The sequence below is a fragment of the Polyodon spathula genome, chromosome 1 (assembly GCF_017654505.1).
Source record: "Polyodon spathula isolate WHYD16114869_AA chromosome 1, ASM1765450v1, whole genome shotgun sequence".
Taxonomy (NCBI): domain Eukaryota; kingdom Metazoa; phylum Chordata; class Actinopteri; order Acipenseriformes; family Polyodontidae; genus Polyodon; species Polyodon spathula.
This window is the reverse complement of record NC_054534.1, coordinates 48,649,255-48,671,387: the sequence shown is the minus strand read 5'-3', so window position 1 is coordinate 48,671,387 and position 22,133 is coordinate 48,649,255. Positions and strand designations below refer to the sequence as shown.

Genomic DNA, 22,133 nt, shown 5'->3' with positions numbered 1-22,133 from the left:
GGGGAAACATTTAAATGTCTTGGAATGCCTAGTCAAAGCCCAGACCTCAATCCAATTGAGAATTTGTGGTATGACAAAGATTGCTGTACACCAGCGGAACCCATCCAACTTGAAGGAGCTGGAGCAGTTTTGCCTTGAAGAATGAAAATAAGAAAACAGAAAGTACTGATTAGAGGAAAAACCTCAGAATGGAGTGTGGTAACCAGCGGTGTACCACAGGGATCAGTATTAGGTCCTCTGCTATTCCTAATCTACATTAATGATTTAGATTCTGGTATAGTAAGCAAACTTGTTAAATTTGCAGACGACACAAAAGTAGGAGGAGTGGCAAACACTGTTGCAGCAGCAAAGGTCATTCAAAATGATCTAGACAAGATTCAGAACTGGGCAGACACATGGCAAATGACATTTAATAGAGAAAAGTGTAAGGTACTGCACGCAGGAAATAAAAATGTACATTATAAATATCATATGGGAGATACTGGAATTGGAGAAGGAATCTATGAAAAAGACCTAGGAGTTTTTGTTGACTCAGAAATGTCTTCATCTAGACAATGTGGGGAAGCTATAAAAAAGGCTAACAAGATGCTCGGATACATTGTGAAAAGTGTTGAATTTAAATCAAGGGAAGTAATGTTAAAACTGTACAATGCACTAGTAGGACCTCATCTTGAATATTGTGTTCAGTTCTGGTCACCTCGCTATAAAAAAGATATTGCTGCTCTAGAAAGAGTGCAAAGAAGAGCGACCAGAATTATTCCGGGCGTAAAAAGGCATGTCATATGCAGAAGGGCTAAAAGAATTGAATCTGGTCAGTCTTGAACAAAGAAGACTACGTGGCGACCTAATTCAAGCATTCAAAATTCTAAAAGGTATTGACAGTGTCGACCCAAGGGACTTTTTCAGCCTGAAAAAAGAAACAAGGACCAGGGGTCACAAATGGAGTTTAGAAAAAGGGGCATTCAGAACAGAAAATAGGAGACACTTTTTTACACAGAGAATTGTGAGGGTCTGGAATCAACTCCCCAGTAATGTTGTTGAAGCTGACACCCTGGGATCCTTCAAGAAGCTGCTTGATGAGATTTTGGGATCAATAAGCTACTAACAACCAAACGAGCAAGATGGGCCGAATGGCCTCCTCTCGTTTGTAAACTTTCTTATGTTCTTATGTAAATTACTTCTTTCATTTCTTTGAGTACTACGGGGAGGATCTCATCCGGCCCAAGGGATTTGTTTATTTTAAGAGCTCCTAGTCCCTTTAACAATTCTGCCTCAGTTATGCTAAAGTTATTTAAAACTGGATGACATGTGGGGCATGTTGTCAGTATCTTCCTTTGTAAAAACTTGTGAAAAGTAATCATTTAATATATTTGCTATTTTTTTTTCTTCATCTACGATTTTGCCATTTGTATCTCTTAAACATTTAATCTCCTCTTTGAATGTTCTCTTGCTGTTGTAATATTGGAAAAACATTTTGGAATTGGTTTTAGCTCTATTTCTCTCTTGGCCTTTCTAACTTCCTTTTTGACTTGTGTTTGCAGTTCTGTGTACTTTTTCTGCGTACTTTCTTTTTGGTCCTTTTTTAATGCTCTGTAAAGTGCCTTTTTTCGCTGAATATTTTTTTTAATTGATCTATTAAACCATTTTGGCAATTTAGTTTTACATTTAGATTTGTCTACTTTAGGGATGTAATTGTTTTGCGCCTCTAGTACTACATTTTTGAAGAACAACCATCCTTCTTCTGTGGGTGTTTTCTCTATTTTACTCCAATCTACTTCTGTTAGTCTCTGTTTCATACCTTCATAGTTTGCTTTTCTAAAATTGTAAACCTTGGCTTTAGTCATTACTTTTGGGGTTTTAAAAAACACTTCAAATGAGACCATGTTGTGGTCTGAGTTTGCCAGTGGTTCTCTGACCTCTGTTTTAGTTATTCTGTCTTCGTTATTTGAAAAGACTAAATCAAGGCATGCCTCCCCTCTAGTTGGTGCCTTGACAAATTGTGTTAGGAAGCAGTCATTTCCACCATTTCTATTTCATCCTTCGTGCTACCCACCTGGTTTTCCCATTTTATTTGGGGGAAGTTGAAATTCCCCATTAGTATGGCTTCTCCTTTGCTACACACATTTCTAATGTCATTGTATAACAGATTATTGTGCTCACCGTCTGAATCTGGCGGTCTATAGCATGCTCCTATTATTATGCCCTTTGAATTTTTGTCCGTTATTCTGACCCATATTGATTCGGTTTTATTTTCTTTGTCCAGGTTTAACACCTGGGCTTCAAGACTGTTTCTTATGTATAGCGCTACCCCTCCTCCTCTTCTGTCCTGCCTGTCTTTCCTATACAGTGTATACCCACAAATATTATATTCGTCCCCATCGCTCTCAGACAACCAAGTTTCTGTAACACCTATCACATCATAGTTACCTGTTAGTGCAGTAGCTTCAAGTTCTAGAATTTTGTTTCTGATACTTCTAGCATTTAGATAAATACATTTAATGGTTGTCTTACCTGAGTTGTTGTTCTTGTTTTGATGCGGTCTCCCTTCTGTTTTTTTGTTGATTTCTCCCCCCTTCCTTTCTAGTTTAAATGCTTCTGAACCTGCTCGAGGATCTTTTCTCCAAGTAGACTGGTTCCCTTGTTATTTAAGTGCAGTCCGTCCCGTCTATACAGATAGTCCTCGTTGTAGAATGTGGTCCAATGATCAAGATAGGTGAAGCCTTCCTGTGTGCACCACGTCTTCAGCCATGCGTTTTGATTAATTATTTCCAGCTGTCCATATGGTCCTTTGCAAGGTGCCGGTAGTATACCAGAAAATACACAGTTTTGGTTTTCTCTTTTAATTTCCTTCCTAGCTCTCTGAATTTGTTTTGCAGGGATTTTGGTCTGTCTCTTCCAATGTTGTTTGTACCGATGTGGACGACTATTACCGGGTCGTCTCCTGTTCGTTCTAGGAGCCTGTCCACGTTCTCAGTGATGTGCTTGACCGAGGCTCCCGGAAGGCAGCACACTGTTGTAGTAAGGGGGTCCAAACTGCGAATTGAACTTGCTGTGTTTCTCAATATGGAGTCCCCAACAATCATGACCTCCCTTCTTTTTGCTGTCTGGTCACCACTGTCAATGGGGTCCTGGATGTTGTTCCTTTCATTCTCTTGTTGTTGGTTCTGCTCATCAAAATTCTGAAGTGACTCAAATTTGTTGGTTGTTTTGATTTCTGGTGGTTGTGTTTGAGGAAGTTTCTTTTTTTTCCCTGCTTCTGCCTACCTGAACCCAGCTGTTTTGACCTTCTATCTCCCTGGTGGCTTTCAGTCTGTTAGGGGTGATGCAGACTTCCATAAATTGTGGGTGTACCAGTTCCTCAAGATCCTGTTTCTGTCTCACTTCTTCCAGCTCCATTTCTAGCATACTTACTAGTTTATGCAAATCCTGGATTGCGCGGCACTTTACGCACACTTGGTTTAGCTCCGCTGGGTTTTCTCGGATTTCCCACATCAAGCAGGTGTCACAGATTACTGGCTTGAAGACCATGTTGAGGTTTATTTTTTTGAAGTTTAGTTTCTTCTGCACCCGTCAACCTGCTTTCAAACTGCTTCTAAACTGCTCTGTACTTTTCCACGTCTGTACTTCTCCCACTCACTGTCGCTTCCACTTGCTGTCGCTGGGAAGACTGCCTCGTTTAACTGCGTTGTTCTGCTGTGCTGTTGGCTGCTCCCCTCGCCCGTGTCTCAGAATGGCGCTGAATTTGAATCAGCTGCTCTGAGTTTCAGCTTGTTTGTTATCAGAAAAACACACGCGGCTGTTTGACTTTGAGCTGCTGCTGTGTTTCCCGAATGTCCTCTGTTTTCTGATTAAAGCATAAACATAAAAAATCCTAGTGGCTAGATGTGCCAAGCTATAGATACATACCCCAAGAGACTTGCAGCTGTAATTGCTGCAAAAGGTGGCTCTACAAAGTATGGACTTGGGGGGGGGGGGGATGAATGAATAGTTTTCTGTTTTTTGTCTTATTTCTTGTTTGTTTCAAAATAAAAAATATTTTGCATCTTCAAAATGATAGGCATGTTGTGTAAATCAAATGATACAAACCCCCAAAATTTCCATTTTAATTCCAGGTTGTAAGGCACTTTAATGTTTTGCAGACTTAAAAAAAAAAAAAAAAAAAAAAAAAGAAAACTTATTTTTCTTTTATATTCAATGTGATTGACATGGCACTATTAATTATGATTGATATATATGACTGATGTATCTACTATAGGTACTAATGAGTGCAAAATAAATACAAAAGAAAAACAAGGGAACCGCAGATCTTTTCAAGAAAGGTGGGAGACTTTGTACGAATGGATTTTATATTTTTAAACGCTGCACTAACAGTTTTGCTTGTGAAGCATCCACCCTATAATTTGACAGAACAGGTGACTTATTTGCTTTGTAGAGAACCTTGTTTTCCCATTGGTTCTTAAGCCCCGGAGCACTCACGGACTCACCACCTGTGCAACTGTTATCAGTGATTAAAGCCTAGTTAGCAAATTAACTGATTATCACTCACCAATACTGTATTGGTATAAGAAAAGTGTGTTTTTAAAAAAGTAATTTCAGCTTTCAGTCACTTAAAATATGCTGACGATAATGTAACCAATCTACAGACAGCGAGTCCCAAGCATTAAAGGTGTTACTGTTTATAGATAAGAAATCAACTTTGTTATGAACATTGTGTTTTAAGCAACATATTACGACAGCGTTCATTACAAGAAGAATTTTACCTTAGTTTGACAACTTATATCTCTGTGTATAAGAGGTATTTATCACATTTGGTGTAAGAAAGTTTCAGACTTTTGGTACTGGTGCAGATGGTAGTTCTAAGTGATTTAGTTTTGCCGCTGCAACATGGTGAAAACGGCTAAACTCTTGGAGCTGTACAGAGACTCTCAGTAGTTTCAAACAAGTTTTTCTAACTTGTACGAGGAACTACTGTTTCTCTCAATATGGACAATCACAACCCTACAATAGCTGTGCACAGCCTATATGAAAGTGTGCTACTGTTTTTTGTATTTGCCCAGTCTTTACATTTAATATTTTTATTTATTTTTCTCCTTTATATAATTCCAAATATTTTGGTAGTTTGTACACCTTATTGGCTGAATAAAATAAAATGCATTAGCATACATTAATTAAAACTAATTGATAGGGTGTATATTAAAATTGTGACATATTGTCGGGATTTATTGTTAGCAAACGCACATATTATATTTGTGTAATTAATGAAAAGTGAACTGCCTTGATTTCATTTGGTTTTCTGTTATCCAAGCAAAGTAAATTGATTTGGCTATTTGCATATCACTTTTACTCTGTCTATTTGGTAGCTTGCTTTTATTTTATAGTAACTCTTGCTTCTGCATGTCTTTATTCTCTATAAACGTATCTAAAAATCATGTTTATGCTAAAGTTGTTTCTCTCTCTACTGTATCTATGACTCAGAAGAGTTTTAAAGTCTATGCTAAGCTGCCTGCAACAGGGCTTTAACCTGCTTAACTGGGTTTCTTGACTTTTTAGATTGGCAGTTAAACCCTGGTGCTGGATTGTTTTAGAGATTTCTATTTTTGGTTGATTTAGCATTACCTACCTGCACCCAAATTGGTAAACAACCGTCACAGAATCATCTTATATTTCTGGAATTTCAGACCTCTGATCTCCAGTCTTGTGTTTGGTAACCAAGAAATAACAGAAACGGAAAGATCAGAAATCATGGCAAGGCTTCACAAACTGCATTTTATTCGAATGCTGCCACAGTCCGGAAGAAAAGCCAAGCCACAAAAAATGTGCAGTGTGTGTTCCCGCAAGGGCATACTGGGAGATACCGAGAGGGCAATCGAGTGGCACTGCAGCAAAAGAAGTGCCGACAACAAGGACCCAATCAGCTGTAAAAATCAAAAACCTAAAAAGCTTGCTGATGCGAAATGTCTTGATTTGCTGGCTTACTGGCAGATATTTTTGATAGCTTAAATATTCTTAACATGTCACTCCAAGGACTAGATTTATCTGTCCTTTCTCTCACTGGCAATCTAAAGCTGGATCAAGAAGCTGTGCATTTTTTATTTTTTTTAGTGTTGGCTGTAAAAAAATCTTGTTATTGTATGATCAATTAAAAATAACCAATGGCTATATATTAGTTTTGTTGATATTGTCTTGAAATGCATGATTTTACTGATCAATACTAACTATTCTGCAATAACACAGGGCAGTGGGGGTCCCATAGTCATTTTTTATTCCCAGAAGAGGGTCACAGTGCAGCGAAGTTTGAGAACTGGTGGTCTAGAACATGTAAAACCCCTAAAACCAATGAAAAGATTTACACATAGGGATAGGCACATCCAGCAGCTTAAACATTTCTACAATCATACATAAAACATTAGGACTTTAGGAACTAAACGTGATGTTGGTATAATACTGTGGCAGAGAGAGAAGGAATCGGAGCTGCAAGTCTTACTCCTGGCCAGAAAGGGCACTACGTAAGGTTGGTGGTACACTTTCCCACCGACGGGCAGACTCGATGGTAGGTCGGAACCGGAAGTCTTCATTTTGGAGAAAGCATGTAGTTGTGAGACTGTAAACAAATAATCCATTGTGATCAGCACTGTGATGGAGCATGGCATCAGGCTAATCACAGGGAGGAGTTTGGCAGTACAAAGGGGACACAGCTATGGGAGTATGGGCCATTACATTGACTGTCGGAGTGCTGTGCTTTATTTGTATTGTCTGTATTGCAGAGGACTAGAGGCGAGGGAGCTGCAGCCATGGAGCCAGCGCAAAAACCCAGAGCACTACTAGCCCTGCACAACACTTTTCCTGTGCACAAAGGTGGATGTTTGGGATAGCCATGTATTATTTAGGTATGAAACACGCCGCTGAATGAAAAGGAGAGTGTCATAGGCGAGATGCGAGTTTTCTGTTTGTTTAAATACTTTGTTTATTATTACTTCACAAAGATACGACTACGGTCGTTTTAGCCATACCATTTTTGGTTTGTGTTGCTTCCTCCTGGTCCGTGACATCACCACACATGCGCACTGCAACCACTCTGCCACAAGTGGAAAATAATGATATTCTAACACCTTAGATACTATTGCCCTTTACAAAATTAAGAAAGTTGGTATAAAAAGATTCTCCCCATGGTTTAACGACACAACATGTATAAACAAATGCAAGTTACGCAAACTAGAACGCAGATGGCAAGCTCAGGTCCATTATTTAATTTGGAAAGATAATATTTTGTAGGGCAGTATAAGGCAGCACTAACCTCACCAAGATCAGCATATTATTCAAATCTCATTGAAATAAACAAGAATAACTGAAATAAACAAAAATAATCCTCTATCATCGGTATGTTGTAATGACTTCACTACCAAAAAAGTTACTGACATTAGGAATCAGATATTCAACAACATACCAAATTTAGAACATCAACAAACTATGCTACTTTCACTACACCAATCCACATTTTTGAGCATGTTTCTTCAATTAGTCAAATGGATCTGGCTAATATAGTTAAGAAGATGAAAACCTACTGTACTTTAAAGAAGCATTCTTCAAAATAAATACCATGGCATTAAATATTATTAATAGTTCCCTTTTATCAGGTATTGTTCCTAACACTTTCAAAACTGCCACAGTAAAACCAGTGCTCAAGAAATCTTAGATCAAAATGTTCTTAACTACAGGCTTATTTCAAATCTTCCATTTCTGTCTAAAGTTTTAGAAAGATAGTTGTCGAGCAACTTAACAAACTTCTTGCAGTTCATAACATAGATGAGAAATTTCAGTCTGGATTTCAGCCTTATCATAGCACTGACACAGCACTTACTAGAGTGGATAATGATGTGCTGTTATCATAGCACTGACACAGCACTTACTAGAGTGGATAATGATGTGCTGTTATCATAGCACTGACACAGCACTTACTAGAGTGGTTATTGATGTGCTGTTATCATAGCACTGACACAGCACTTACTAGAGTGGATAATGATGTGCTGTTATCATAGCACTGACACAGCACTTACTAGAGTGGACAATGATGTGCTGTTATAGCACTGACACAGCACTTACTAGAGTGGTTATTGATGTGCTGTTATCATAGCACTGACACAGCACTTACTAGAGTGGTTATTGATGTGCTGTTATCATAGCACTGACACAGCACTTACTAGAGTGGACAATGATGTGCTGTTATAGCACTGACACAGCACTTACTAGAGTGGATAATGATGTGCTGTTATAGCACTGACACAGCACTTACTAGAGTGGACAATGATGTGCTGTTATAGCACTGACACAGCACTTACTAGAGTGGTTATTGATGTGCTGTTATCATAGCACTGACACAGCACTTACGAGAGTGGTTATTGATGTGCTGTTATCATAGCACTGACACAGCACTTACTAGAGTGGTTATTGATGTGCTGTTATCATAGCACTGACACAGCACTTACTAGAGTGGATAATGATGTGCTGTTATCATAGCACTGACACAGCACTTACTAGAGTGGACAATGATGTGCTGTTATAGCACTGACACAGCACTTACTAGAGTGGTTATTGATGTGCTGTTATCATAGCACTGACACAGCACTTACTAGAGTGGTTAATGATGTGCTGTTATAGCACTGACACAGCACTTACTAGAGTGGACAATGATGTGCTGTTATAGCACTGACACAGCACTTACTAGAGTGGACAATGATGTGCTGTTATAGCACTGACACAGCACTTACTAGAGTGGTTATTGATGTGTTGTTATCCTCTGACATGGGCACACCTTTGGTTCTTATACTTTTAGATTTAAGTGCTCCGTTTGACACTATTGATCATTCTTGAAAATCTGGTACAATTGTCAGCTTGTGTTCTATCTTGGTTTCGATCCTATCTCTCAAACAGGTTGCAATTTGTTAAAATTAGAGGAGACCTCTTTTTGAGGTAACCCAAAAAGCAAAAGCCCTTCGGGGGGGGGGGGGGGGGGGGGGGTATTTCAGGGCGCCTAGATAAAACTAAAATAGCTCAAAATAACACACAGCAAAATGAAATTAATAAAAACCAAAAAACAGAAGCCCTAGGTATAAGGAGGTAACTGTTATAGCATTCATATTGTCCATAGATATACTCGGCCATCAAGACTTCAAAAAACTTTATTTTTGTTCAGCATATTTTCAGTTTGTGGAGGTAAAAGGAAAACCTACCTTCATCCACCACAAATTGACAGTGTTTATCATTGTAGAAAAGTATCTTCTTCTTGTCAGGTCTGCTTATGAAAATAATCTGGTCTCCTAAAGCCTGTGAAAATAACATTGTAGGATTAACATGAAACAAGTGTAAGCAGCTTTCTCTCATCCAGCTAAAACTCAGGGCCTGTTAAGTTATTTATCACTATTACAGCAGAAGTGTAATTTTAGACATCGAACCTATTCTTTCCTGATCCAAAGTTTTAATCACTAATTGAGTTTATTACTAAAAATCGTTTTGATAATCCATAAGCTAACTCTAAATTATTTCTGGTCTGTTTCAGTATTGTGTTGTAATAGCTTACTGACTGAATGGCATTCCGCCCATTATTACACAACCCAATTTGTCTTCACTTGCTTGCTGTGCAAGTGCGGTTACAGCTATGATTGCAAGCCTGTTAAGGAACTACAGGCTCGATAATGCACCAGCTCCAGACATTGACTGTCAAACGTGTACTTCGCGACTCACATATGAAAAGAAATGAAGATTCCTTGCTTGTTTTTCATGTCAGCATTTTAAAAGGAATTATTTATCCTTGTTTGGAAAATGAGACGCTAGAGCAGTGGTTTTCTATTTTTTGTGCAGAAGCCCTTCTTTTCCTTTGAATTTAGGCTTGTGTCCTCCTAAAATTAGCTACTATGTGCTGCAGTTGCCTGCACAGGAAGGTGGCACAGGTGGTTGCTATAAAAATTTTGCTCCGATCATTTATGATAAAGTAAATATAGTGCAGTAGAACCTGCCTTATCCATTTGAATTGGTTCCAGGGGGTCCATCGGATATGTATCTCAGGAGGGAGTTGTTATACTACATAAATTATAGTATAAATTAACAAATTCAGATACAGCAGTGTGTCTAAAACATTAAAGTTCAGTACTGCAAGTATACTATACAAAGAAAATCAGTACAATTTAATGCAAAAAAGTGCAGTATTAAAAACAAAAAACTGTAATAGAAGTATCTGACAAAACAGCATTTCAAAACAGTTCTTACCCTATTTCCTCAATTCATGCTAAAGTAATTCAACAGTTTCTTTTATTTTGCACTGTACGTGCATGTTAGCCCAAGACAGAAATTAGTTTAAAAATAACAACAAAAGAACCGTGCACACAAACAGAAATTGCTTTTGAAGTTCAGCAATGTTGTGAACAAAATACCATTTCACCTTTTTAACAGTACAGTAATTATATGAATCACTCACTTTCCTGTTCTGTTTTATGAGAATTTAGTGACAGCTAGAAAGTAAAAGGTGAAACTACATTCCCAGATGCAGATCTTTTCAGATGACTATGGGTCTGCAGTAATGCCCATTTCGTCTTTCCTAGCATGTATTTTTTATATGCAACTGAATCTGTTGTATCCTGCAAAAAGCTGAATTTTCTGTTTTACACACATAATAAAAATGTGCAATGATCAGCTACCACCTGTACCATTCAATTGGTACCAGCATGTGTAAATGACATATGCCAGAGGTCCATCAGTTAAGAGGGGATCGTTATCTTACAGGATCAGATGTGACAGGTTCTACTGTACTAATAAATAATAAATATGAACACATATCTGAACTTCAAAATACATTTTAAAACAGCCTACATTTTGTTTGCTTTTATAAGTTATCTGTACCAGATGATCCACACTTTTCTGCAGTGAGATAGTATTTATGAAAGTAAAAGGGGTTGTTTGTGTATAATTCTTATTAAGTCTATTCTTTTTGCTTTTCAGAAGAGGGATCAAACTTCACATTGTTGCAATTTCTTATTACCTTTATGGCCTTTTGTGCATTGGGTAGCCCCTCCTCAATGTCATCTAGCAGTATTCCCCCTAGACCCAGCTGGTCGTGTTTGTCCAGTAGTCGGAGTAGAGCTTTCTTATCTTTCAGGTGGTATCTAGGCTTGAAAGCATACTTCCCATCCTTCACTTCGATTTTGGGGTTGCTTGCCAGGGCCTGTTACAGGGCAGTAATTATGCAAAAGGCACCCCCACCACCCCAAAAGAAAGAAAGAAAAGAAACATTTTCTTTAGAAAATGTTACCAATATGTTTTCTTTTGAATCTTCCTCATGATCCCTTTTACAACTACAAATCTAGAGAAACAAGGTAAAGTAAAACTCTGAATACCCGCCAGGTCAAAACGAAGTATCAAGAACAGAACACACGTTCATATTGATACTTGGCACCCGCAAACAAGCCATTTATTGTTAGCCCCAACCTGCCTGATGTTGTGTTAGAATGCACAGTTCATGCAATTTGAAAAGATGCAAACAATATATACCCATGGATGCATACAGATGCATACAATATATACCCACATCAATTAAGGTGCAGTTTCAGAAATTTGCTTTGATACTTGTATCCATGGCAGCACACGGTTGAAGCACTGATTAATCTACAGGATTGTGTGGACAAAAAAATACTATCCAAGTACACACCACTAGTAACTACTTCAATTTATGTGTTATTATAGAGTCAAAGAAATAACAGGGAGTTTCAAATTCAAAGTGACTAATGGATAAACCAACAGAAATATCTGCAATTTGTTGTCAGGTGGACAAAAAACAAAGCTCTGCAACAAATAAAAATGATTTAAATAAAATATAAAACATACTGATGCTGAAGATCCTGAATATGGACTTCTTTGAACCACACAAGCAGTTTTTTTTCACTGTAGTTTGCAGAAATGTAAGTGTAGTTTTCTAAAAGCATTGCCATACCCTGTGTTAAGTTTTCAAATGTACTGTTTGTAGTTTTATTATAGTACTGTACATACCAGGATGCGTGAAATACAGCATCCTGCTATTCATTCTGTTTAATGTTCAACAAGAGTGAACTATTCGCAGACTGTCCCGTCTCTTAATGACTTTACCTATGACTTTGTGGATATTTGCAATCAAAAGGTCTGTTTTTGCATTTGCAATGACATAAACGACAGACACCTGCCGTGAATAACGAAGCTAATCAGGAGAGAAAAATACACGTACATACATGAAATCGTTCTAGATAACAATTATATACCTATGTGTGAAAGTGCAAGTGTGTGTTTAAAGGTTAAATGTAAAAATATGTATTTTACTTTACCTCAGTCATGAGCCACTGTTTCTGTTTCAACCCGATATCCAGCAATTTTGTCTCATCTAAAATTTCATCCAGGCTCAAGTGGTAGGTGTCTCCACGCTGGTGGCGTGTCTGTTAAGAAAGTAATATGTTTAAACTGAATGCCATGTAAATAGTTATAACATAAGACAGACAGAGGTATTAGCATAGGCAGCAGGTTATATGGGCCCGTGGTGCCCGTTGCTCCACCATCATTCTGGAACATGGGCCAAGCACCACCAATGTTTGAACATATATAAAACAACTGCATGTACCTTTTGATGGGAACGACATCTTTACACATGATGTTTTTAAAATTCCACCTCATAATACTAAAATATGAGAAAAAGCGTACATATCGAATAACATTTCACATCAGATTAGTTTAACAGAAAAACAGCATTATTTCTCCTCTGTTAGAAGTGAAAGTTCCCAGCGCTAGTCATAAGCACAGGCCTTTCACAGACCACTGGCTCTCGCGCAAAGTGACGAAACTAGGGTCAGGGTCCACTTCTGTGATTTCCACATTCAGTATTAGGTTTATGTATTTTATTTTGTATTCAATATCAAGGTAGTGTGTTAGTCTCCCTACCAAGACAAAACCACTACATGAGTCAAAAATGACTGAATCATTTGTCAGTTCTACACATTCAAAGAAGACAAAATCTCCTTAAAGGGGAACCACAGCCCAATTTATAAATGCCTAAAAACATGTTACTTGTTCTTTCTTAAGCACTTCAAAAAATCTCAAAATTGGGGAACAATTACTGTGATTACAAAGGGAACAGACTGAAGGAAGTGTGTTGCCAACTTAGAGATTTTGTCAGGTCAGTCGCAAGTACATATGACTTCAAGACTGGAAGCAGCTAGTAGTAGCTCCGATTCCGAGTCTGATGTCATTTCCTCAGATACTTGTGGCTAAAGGGGGGATCTGTTAAGTGAACCATGTATCTACGAAGGAAGTGCCACCGAACTGACCGATAAATTAGTGAAGGCATTTTTTATGATTAGCTAGATTAAGTGGGGACCGTTAGAATTGAAGATAGTAGGTGTTTGCACTTTTATCGGTACAATATACTCGTACAGTTTGTTTCCTAGAATATACCGGTATGAAACCACTTACTCTAGCTCACTTCATTTTGAAATAAAATTGTTGAACAGGTGTTCCTGTGGTAATTGCCAGAACATGGAGTCTGCCAGGGAAAGCATATGCTGCCAGGAACTGGAGAAAGTAAAAAGAAAATGTGAAGAACCACCACCTCCAAGTAGTTGTATAACACAGCATGCATATTTCTCAGCCATGTGTCTCAGTCAGGGGGTGTTGGACACAGCTTACTACAGTACAGACAGCAGTATAGTGTGCATGATCCCAATAAACGAGAAGACGAGTAAGTAGTATTAAAAAAAATGTAATCGGTGGATAGCCATTAAACACCGGAAATCACCGGAAAAGTCAATTCACATAGACTTTACCCCTTTCACATCAAAAAATAAAACCTACTACAAATTTAAAAAAATACATTTCCCAGCACAGTGTAACAACAATGTAAAAAAACTACTTACACACAAAAACTCCAGAAGAATGTGCCCGTGGCAATAAGGATTTCGTTGTGGAAGACAGCAAAGGAAAGAAGGTACAACTTAACTGTGCAAGTACCTTCGAGTTACTACTATATATATTTTGACAGAAAAAAAAAAAAAAAACTTGCAAGCATTTTGGAAAGCAACCGAAAACACTAATTTCATAGAGTATACTGTAACCCGGGCTCACTCTCCTCAGTTCGTTTGTGCCTTTAAATGCAGACCCAGACACAACAGTTTTAAACAAGAGTTTTAAAGCGCTGATGCGTTCTTTTTAATAAACAAACAAAAATGAAAATAAACACATAGCTTGTTTTGAGCACTAACTAAACATTAACAGCAACTCTAAACCACTCACCGGACAGCTAAGCTGTTTGCCGGCTCCAAAACGCACAGTTTTACACTACCTTTCTTTGTATACGCTTGAGCACACTATCAAGCGGGCTTCTATACACTCCAGCAGCCCTGGACAGACTGCCTGCTTTCTTTAAATACCCTGCACCTAGCTCTAATTTACAATGACCACCAGGTGCAGAGGATAATTAACAATAAAACAATTAAACAAATAAATGTTTTATGCAGGGAGGATATTAACCCCTCCCTACTGTGTTACATATCAAAAATGAAAGCCCCCCCCCCCCCCCCCCAAAAAAAACAATTTACATAAAACTCAAAAATAGCTAGAAATAAGCACCGAAAAATAAAATGAACACCGAACAGAAGCCCTAAATACAGTACCTAGATAAACATGTCTATATAAGTAGGAAAAAAAAGAAATTATTCTAAATATTTATTTATTGTGATTTTCACATGGTTTAAGTTTTAATCCTGTAAATCCGTAAGCTTCATAGTATATAACTATAAACTAAAACATTAGTTTTACGTAACATTTGGTGGGGTTTCTACAGGACAGCAAACAAAAGCTTAATATAGGTTGTACATACCTTTAAAAAAATTATGTTTGAAGTTCAAGTTTCTGTGTGCATCTGTTGCTGTTCTGCTGTGGCACCGTATCCAGTTATTTTACGTTTGTTTGTTTACATATTATCAGTGGTGTAGTGGTAAATAAATACGTGGGTAAACTCCTGTTTGGTGGAGCTGAACAGATAGATTGAACAGATAAAACAAGAGATACATTGTTACTGGTCCTCAGCCAACCAGAGCCCTCCCCACCCCCATAAAGTAAGTTCTCCTCTCAGGTGTTGTTCACGTGTGAACAGTCACAGACCTGGCAGTGCGGTTCACGAGAGCAGCAGGGTTCATATTCTAGTCTGGAAGTCTGGAAAAAGTATGAAAAAATGCCAAACTGATTTCCATGTCTTGAAAATGCTTCAAAAACCATGTCTCTGTTATAAAAGTCCTGAAAATGTCTGGAATTTTACTAGTATCACGGAACAATGAAAATAATTCTGTGATTATTTTTGTATTAATAATTATCTCGAAAGCGGGTCAGAAGCTCAAGTGTCATCTGTCTAAGCATTTTACTAGTACAGGGCTCTACATTTAGATTTTTTTACTACTGGACCACTGAGGTAGTGTTTTTACTGGCCTGGATACAATTTTAACTAGCCCAATAACAAAACTGAGCGAATTGTTTTATTCACCACTGAAAATGTATTGGCGAGCCGGAAGTACATCCACCGGTGACTGGATTAAAACAACAGTTTGGTGACCTAAATATGGCAACTAGTACTAGAATTGTTCAAATGTTAAGTCGACCAGGGTGTCCTCGGCTTACCACGCACCCCTGTAGTCTGGCCGGGCGCTTGCGGGCTTGCCTGTAAGCTGCCCAGGGCTGCGTTGTCCTCTGACACTGTAGCTCTGAGGTGGCTGAATGGTGGGTCTGCAGTATGAAAAGCAGCTAACGGCACACGCTTCGGAGGACAGCGTGTGTTCATAAGAACATAAGAACATAAGAAAGTTTACAAACGAGAGGAGGCCATTCGGCCCATCTTGCTCGTTTGGTTGTTAGTAGCTTATTGATCCCAAAATCTCATCAAGCAGCTTCTTGAAGGATCCCAGGGTGTCAGCTTCAACAACATTACTGGGGAGTTGATTCCAGACCCTCACAATTCTCTGTGTAAAAAAGTGTCTCCTATTTTCTGTTCTGAATGCCCCTTTTTCTAAACTCCATTTGTGACCCCTGGTCCTTGTTTCTTTTTTCAGGCTGAAAAAGTCCCTTGCGTCGACACTGTCAATACCTTTTAGAATTTTGAATGCTTGAATTAGGTCGCCACGTAGTCTTCTTTGTTCAAGACTGAACAGATTCAATTCTTTTAGCCTGTCTGCATATAGGCTCACCGGTGGAGCAACCGATGAATAAAACAACATGTCCACTGTATCACCCTGCTCGGCAAGTTAATAGCAGAGTAATATATGAGGTTGTGCCCCAGCGCCATTTAAGCCCGGAATAATTCTGGTCGCTCTTCTTTGCACTCTTTCTAGAGCAGCAATATCTTTTTTTTTTTATAGCGAGGTGACCAGAACTGAACACAATATTCAAGATGAGGTCTTACAAGTGCATTGTACAGTTTTAACATTACTTCCCTTGATTTAAATTCAACACTTTTCACAATGTATCCGAGCATCTTGTTAGCCTTTTTTATAGCTTCCCCACATTGCCTAGATGAAGACATTTCTGAGTCAACAAAAACTCCTAGGTCTTTTTCATAGATTCCTTCTCCAATTTCAATATCTCCCATATGATATTTATAATGTACATTTTTATTTCCTGCGTGCAGTACCTTACACTTTTCTCTATTAAATGTCATTTGCCATGTGTCTGCCCAGTTCTGAATCTTGTCTAGATCATTTTGAATGACCTTTGCTGCTGCAACAGTGTTTGCCACTCCTCCTACTTTTGTGTCGTCTGCAAATTTAACAAGTTTGCTTACTATACCAGAATATAAATCATTAATGTAGATTAGGAATAGCAGAGGACCTAATACTGATCCCTGTGGTACACCACTGGTTACCACACTCCATTCTGAGGTTTTTCCTCTAATCAGTACTTTCTGTTTTTCTACATGTTAACCACTCCCTAATCTATGTACATGTGTTTCCTTGAATCCCAACTGCGTTCAGTTTGAGAATTAATCTTTTGTGCGGGACTTTGTCAAAAGCTTTCTGGAAATCTAAATAAACCATGTCATATGCTTTGCAATTATCCATTATCGATGTTGCATCCTCAAAAAAATCAAGCAAGTTAGTTAGGCACGATCTCCCTTTCCTAAAACCATGTTGACTGTCTCCCAGTACCCTGTTACCATATAGGTAATTTTCCATTTTGGCTCTTATTATAGTTTCCATAAGTTTGCATATAATAGAAGTCAGGCTTACTGGTCTGTAGTTACCTGGTTCAGTTTTGTTTCCCTTTTTGTGGATCGGTATTACGTTTGCAATTTTCCAGTCTGTCGGTACAACCCCTGTGTCAAGAGACTGCTGCATGATCTTGGTTAGCGGTTTGTAAATTACTTCTTTCATTTCTTTGAGTACTACTGGGAGGATCTCATCCGGCCCAGGGGATTTGTTTATTTTAAGAGCTCCTAGTCCCTTTAACACTTCTGCCTCAGTTATGCTAAAGTTATTTAAAACTGGATAGGAACTGGATGACATGTGGGGCATGTTGTCAGTATCTTCCTTTGTAAAAACTTGTGAAAAGTAATCATTTAACATATTTGCTATTTTTTTTTCTTCCTCTACGATTCGTCTTCGCCACTCCCGAGTCAGTGCGGGGGTGGTAGCGATGCGCTGAGCCTAAAAATAATTGGCTATTCCAACAAAAAAAATTACAAAAACAACTGGCGACCACTAAATTAAAATAAATAAATAAATACAAATTTGCATCAACTTAATTTTAGCTTTATAATTTGAATACTTAATTTAAAGGTTGAAAAGTTTCTAAAGTAATGGGATTTGGTAGGACTTTTATTATGTCGCAATTTACAGCATTCTTGTTCACTATACATTTAATTTAGTCTGCCCACAGTCCACACTGACAGATTCCATGGGGGGCGTTTATGTTGTCTATACATTGTTTACAGTGAATCTCACCGGCGTGAGTCTGGTGGCTGACTAACAGTTCAGTGAGCACGTAGGCTCACCGGTGGAGCAACCGATGAATAAAACAACATGTCCACTGTATCACCCTGCTCGGCAAGTTAATAGCAGAGTAATATATGAGGTTGTGCGTTAGCGCCATTCAAAAATAAAATAAACAATCTTGAGTTATTTTATATACTGTTATTTTTGGCTTCAGAGTTGCTAAGAAGTTTCTCAAATTACTTTGTTTGATGCCGACATTAGGAGAACCGTGTAGAATTGGGTAAACTGCATTATCCTACTGTAGGCATTCAAGGAATTAAATTAGCGAAGTGCTCCCCAGTGCTTTCTTCCACAGCAATGTGTAAGAATCTAAAGCATGCTATATTAAAAACTGGAGCAGTACATCAATAGCTGCCATCTTTCAATATGCCTTGCAGGATACTGTAAACATCCGTTTCACACACCATATAAACGAGCCGAGTGCACAAACACAAACAGACTCTGTTCTGAAAAATTCTGAAAGGAGGAAGAAAAAAATAAAAGAAATAAATTTTAGCTCGCATGCATATTCTTTCATGATAGTTTTTAATTTCCATATGTTTACTAATGTGTAAGGTAACCAAAGCGAGCCCACGTCTCAAATAAAAAGTGGCTAAGCGAAGCCTTTCAATATATGCTGTTGTAGTTATTTCAACCATTTAACATGCACAGGTTGGCGTACTTGTCAGAAAATGAAAATACTGTATTCAAGATTTGAAAATGTATGTGTACAAAATGACACTTGTTTTTTTTTTACAAGCAAACTCGCAGTTAAGCTGTTAGCAACGCTAAAGGTTAACGGATTTATACTAATTATAATAGTAAAAACTATTAAAACAATAATCATAATCCAAAATCGTTCTCAGACCTTTGTCGCTTGTAGCCTCTTCCAAGTCAGCACCAATCTTACTGTCTGTAAAGATTGTGAATGGCATTTCTGACCTGAACACATTGTATCCCAAATCAAAACGTCAGACAATTCGATCCCGTTGTCCAGCTTCCACATGGCGTACCTGGGTATCCATCAATGCGTTTTTTTCTCTCGCTGCAGTCACAGCTGCAGACAAACACCTGCTACCTTGTGAACTATTACTCTGAGACTGGATATGAGGGCAACTAAATGCTGAATTCCCAACAAAAAAACTGCTGTTCTGCTAGTCTGGGTAACTGATATTTGTTTCACTGTCATCATGAAGCAAGATTAAGTCGTTCTTCCACTCCACTCTATATTTGTCTTTGTTTCTTTATCATTATTGATTTATATACTTTACTTGTGGCTTATTGGTGCAGTTGGTTGCTTAGTTGTAAAGAAATAAAAATAAAAATCGCCATGTCGAGGTAACGAGTATTACGAACTGCACTTCAGTAGGTAGTCTCATGTCCATGTTTTTAATGCATTTCCTTTTTACCGATTAAGTCCTAAACTGACTGATTTAAGGACGAATGTGTGCTCACCGAATTTCTTTAGGGTATCCAAATTGCCGTCTACTTTGTCAGATGAGCTGCCTGAAGTTATTTCAAAAAAGGAAAAAAAAAAAAAAAAAAGGTTTAGAGTGCTCGTATGTTCCAGTGAATAGTATTCAAAATGTTTATTTTCTTCCAGTAAAATTTATTACGTATGTAAGTAGAGTGTAACATTCCTTCTCTGAGGGCATTTTGTTTCTGGACTTATGTTTCCATGGACACTGTGAATCGTGATGGACAAATCAGTTTCGAGCTTACAAGCGATGTTGGTGATGAAGGCCTGTGATGGAAATATGCGTTCTGGTTGGAAATCTCAATCCCGACCTGTGAGGGCACAAAATAGCGAAAGGGAAAGGCTGGATGAACGTGCAAGCAATAAAAGCAGCTGCAATCATTTGCCAAGGGGTCATGCGTAATAGCATAAAAGGGGCCAGAGAATCAGTAATCTTTTCCTTCGCTTGAGTTGTGTACATATACCTGGAAGGACTGACAGAGCCGCATAAGTAACTACCGGAGAAACATTATTGTGAAAAGAATATTTCGAGAGTTTTGGGAAAGCCAGCTGGGACCCTGCCTGATTGGGGAAGCTCAGACAGCCTACCAGACGATGAGTAACCTCAACCCCGCCAACTATGACCTGATCAAACAGGCCATCCTCCACTGCTTCAACATAATGGCAGAAACCCATCAGACACGGTTTAGGGAGTACTAAAGATCCACAGAGACACGCCCCAGGGTGGTTGCAGAGTGGTTGTGTGACCACATGGTACACTGGCTGACCCCAGAAAATAAGACTGTGGTACAGATGGGAGAAGCAATAGTTGTGGAGCAGTTCTGCCACGTGGTCAGCGCCGATACCCAGGCTTGGATATGGCGCCACAATCCTGACACCCTGGAGGAGGCCAGGTGGCCACCTCCTGTATCCATGGAAACATGGCGGCATACCCCACCCTAAAAGTATACTATCGGTAGGACCGATAAAACATCACCTGGTAGCAGGGGTGGCGGAAAGGGGGCCTGTCACAAAGACGGCTGGAGTGGGGGACATCAGACCAGAAACAGGAACCAAGAAATAAACAAAGAGATGGAGTTTTGGAAAGCTGAGCACTTCCTTGCGCTCAGCGTTTAATAAATGAACAGACAGTAAATAAAAAGGTTGTAACAAAACAGCACACGGCACGTGAGGCCAAAAAAAAAACAGACAAGCAAAACGGACTAACACTTAAACAAACAGTGGACTAACAAACAAACACGGTGAGGGAAAACAACGGTTATATATTTTACTTTGTTTAGTTTTCTCGTTTTAATTCTCTCCTCTCCACACCCGTTCTCCACTCACCGAACACACAACTCAGAGTGAGTGAAAACATGCTGCTTTTATGCAGCTGTACTGAGACTCAATTGCTAATCAATCATTTAATTGAAGTCGCGGTACAACTACACATGAATTAATAAAGTGCAATTCCCCACACTCACGTATTATTACTTTTTACTTGCACGTGAAGTGCTGTGCAATCTTTGTGCCTAAATACAAATCTACATTTTAAACACTCGTGTTACACAACCTGTTTATATCCCGTGTACCAACAACTATACACCAACATTAACATACAACATACAACACAAAATACTCACAGGGGCAGGCACTTTGCCACAGTGCCACACCCAGTTATTTTGGCCCAAAACTGGCCAAAATTCAAAGAATTAATGCAAATAATGGCACTCCGCGGCACTCGTAAACATGGCAGAAAAGAGGAAAAGGGAACAAACTGATGATGTGTTTCCTTTTCACACTGAAGTGTTTTCTCCTATTTTACACCCTAGAAAAATGAACAAAGAGAAGGACCGCAAAACGGGAGGGAGCACCACTGAGACAAGGCTGGGGTCTGTGGTTAACCGCGACGAAGGACAGCAATGCCCGAAAAACTCTGTGGTATCTGGCATTGCAGCCGTTCATGTACCACATGGTACACCGTGAGGGGAAGGACCATCAAAATGCAGATTACTTTTCCTGGGAGAGGGAAGTAATGGGAAAGGTAGATTCAGCAGAGTGTTCCTTCGGCTCCACTCTGAGCGGTGGGATATGTGACCGAAATAGAATGAGTTCTGGTTGGAAATCTACCTCCCAACCTGCGAGGGCACAAAATAGCGAAAGGGAAAGTACTGAAAACAGGCTGGCCTGCAGTTCATTTCCAGGGTCAGGAAGTCAGTCAACCTGGATGAAGGCAAGACTCCGTTGCAGGAACGTATTGAACTGGAGGGTAAATGAGGTAGCAGCTGCAAGCAATAAAAGCAGCTGCAATCGTTTGCCAAGGGGTCATGCGTAATAGCATAAAGGGGCCAGAGAATGTAATCTTTTCCTTCATTTGGGTTGTGTGCATATACCTGGAAAGACTGAGAGAGCCGCATAAGTAACTGCCAAAGAAACATTATTGTGAAAAGAATATTCATGAATGTTTGTTTGTTTTACGTGTTAGCAATTGTCTTGTTTGTTGAACAACCAGACAGCTAAACACGTTCCGGAGCTGCCGCTTATGGGCCAGCACAAGCCAAACTTCACTTCACAAACTGCGGCACCACATCAAAAGAGAAAAATCCTGAGATCTGAGAGTACTCTCGCAAGATTGCGAGTGAGGCTTAAATTTTACT

The 22,133-nt window shown here is 38.9% G+C and overlaps 1 protein-coding gene across 2 annotated transcripts in view; it reads right to left on the bottom strand.

Annotated features, from left to right (window-relative positions):
* Positions 1 to 22,133, bottom strand: part of gtf2e2 (general transcription factor IIE, polypeptide 2, beta) — a 71,108-nt gene that overhangs the window by 12,918 nt on the left and 36,057 nt on the right. For both annotated transcript variants that reach the window (XM_041257031.1, XM_041257020.1), the window contains exons 4-6: positions 12,342 to 12,449; positions 11,030 to 11,212; positions 9,228 to 9,321 (exon numbers count right to left, since the gene is read on the bottom strand). In XM_041257031.1, coding sequence (XP_041112965.1) covers positions 9,228 to 9,321; positions 11,030 to 11,212; positions 12,342 to 12,449 — 385 coding nt within the window. The remainder of the gene's footprint in view (positions 1 to 9,227; positions 9,322 to 11,029; positions 11,213 to 12,341; positions 12,450 to 22,133) is intronic.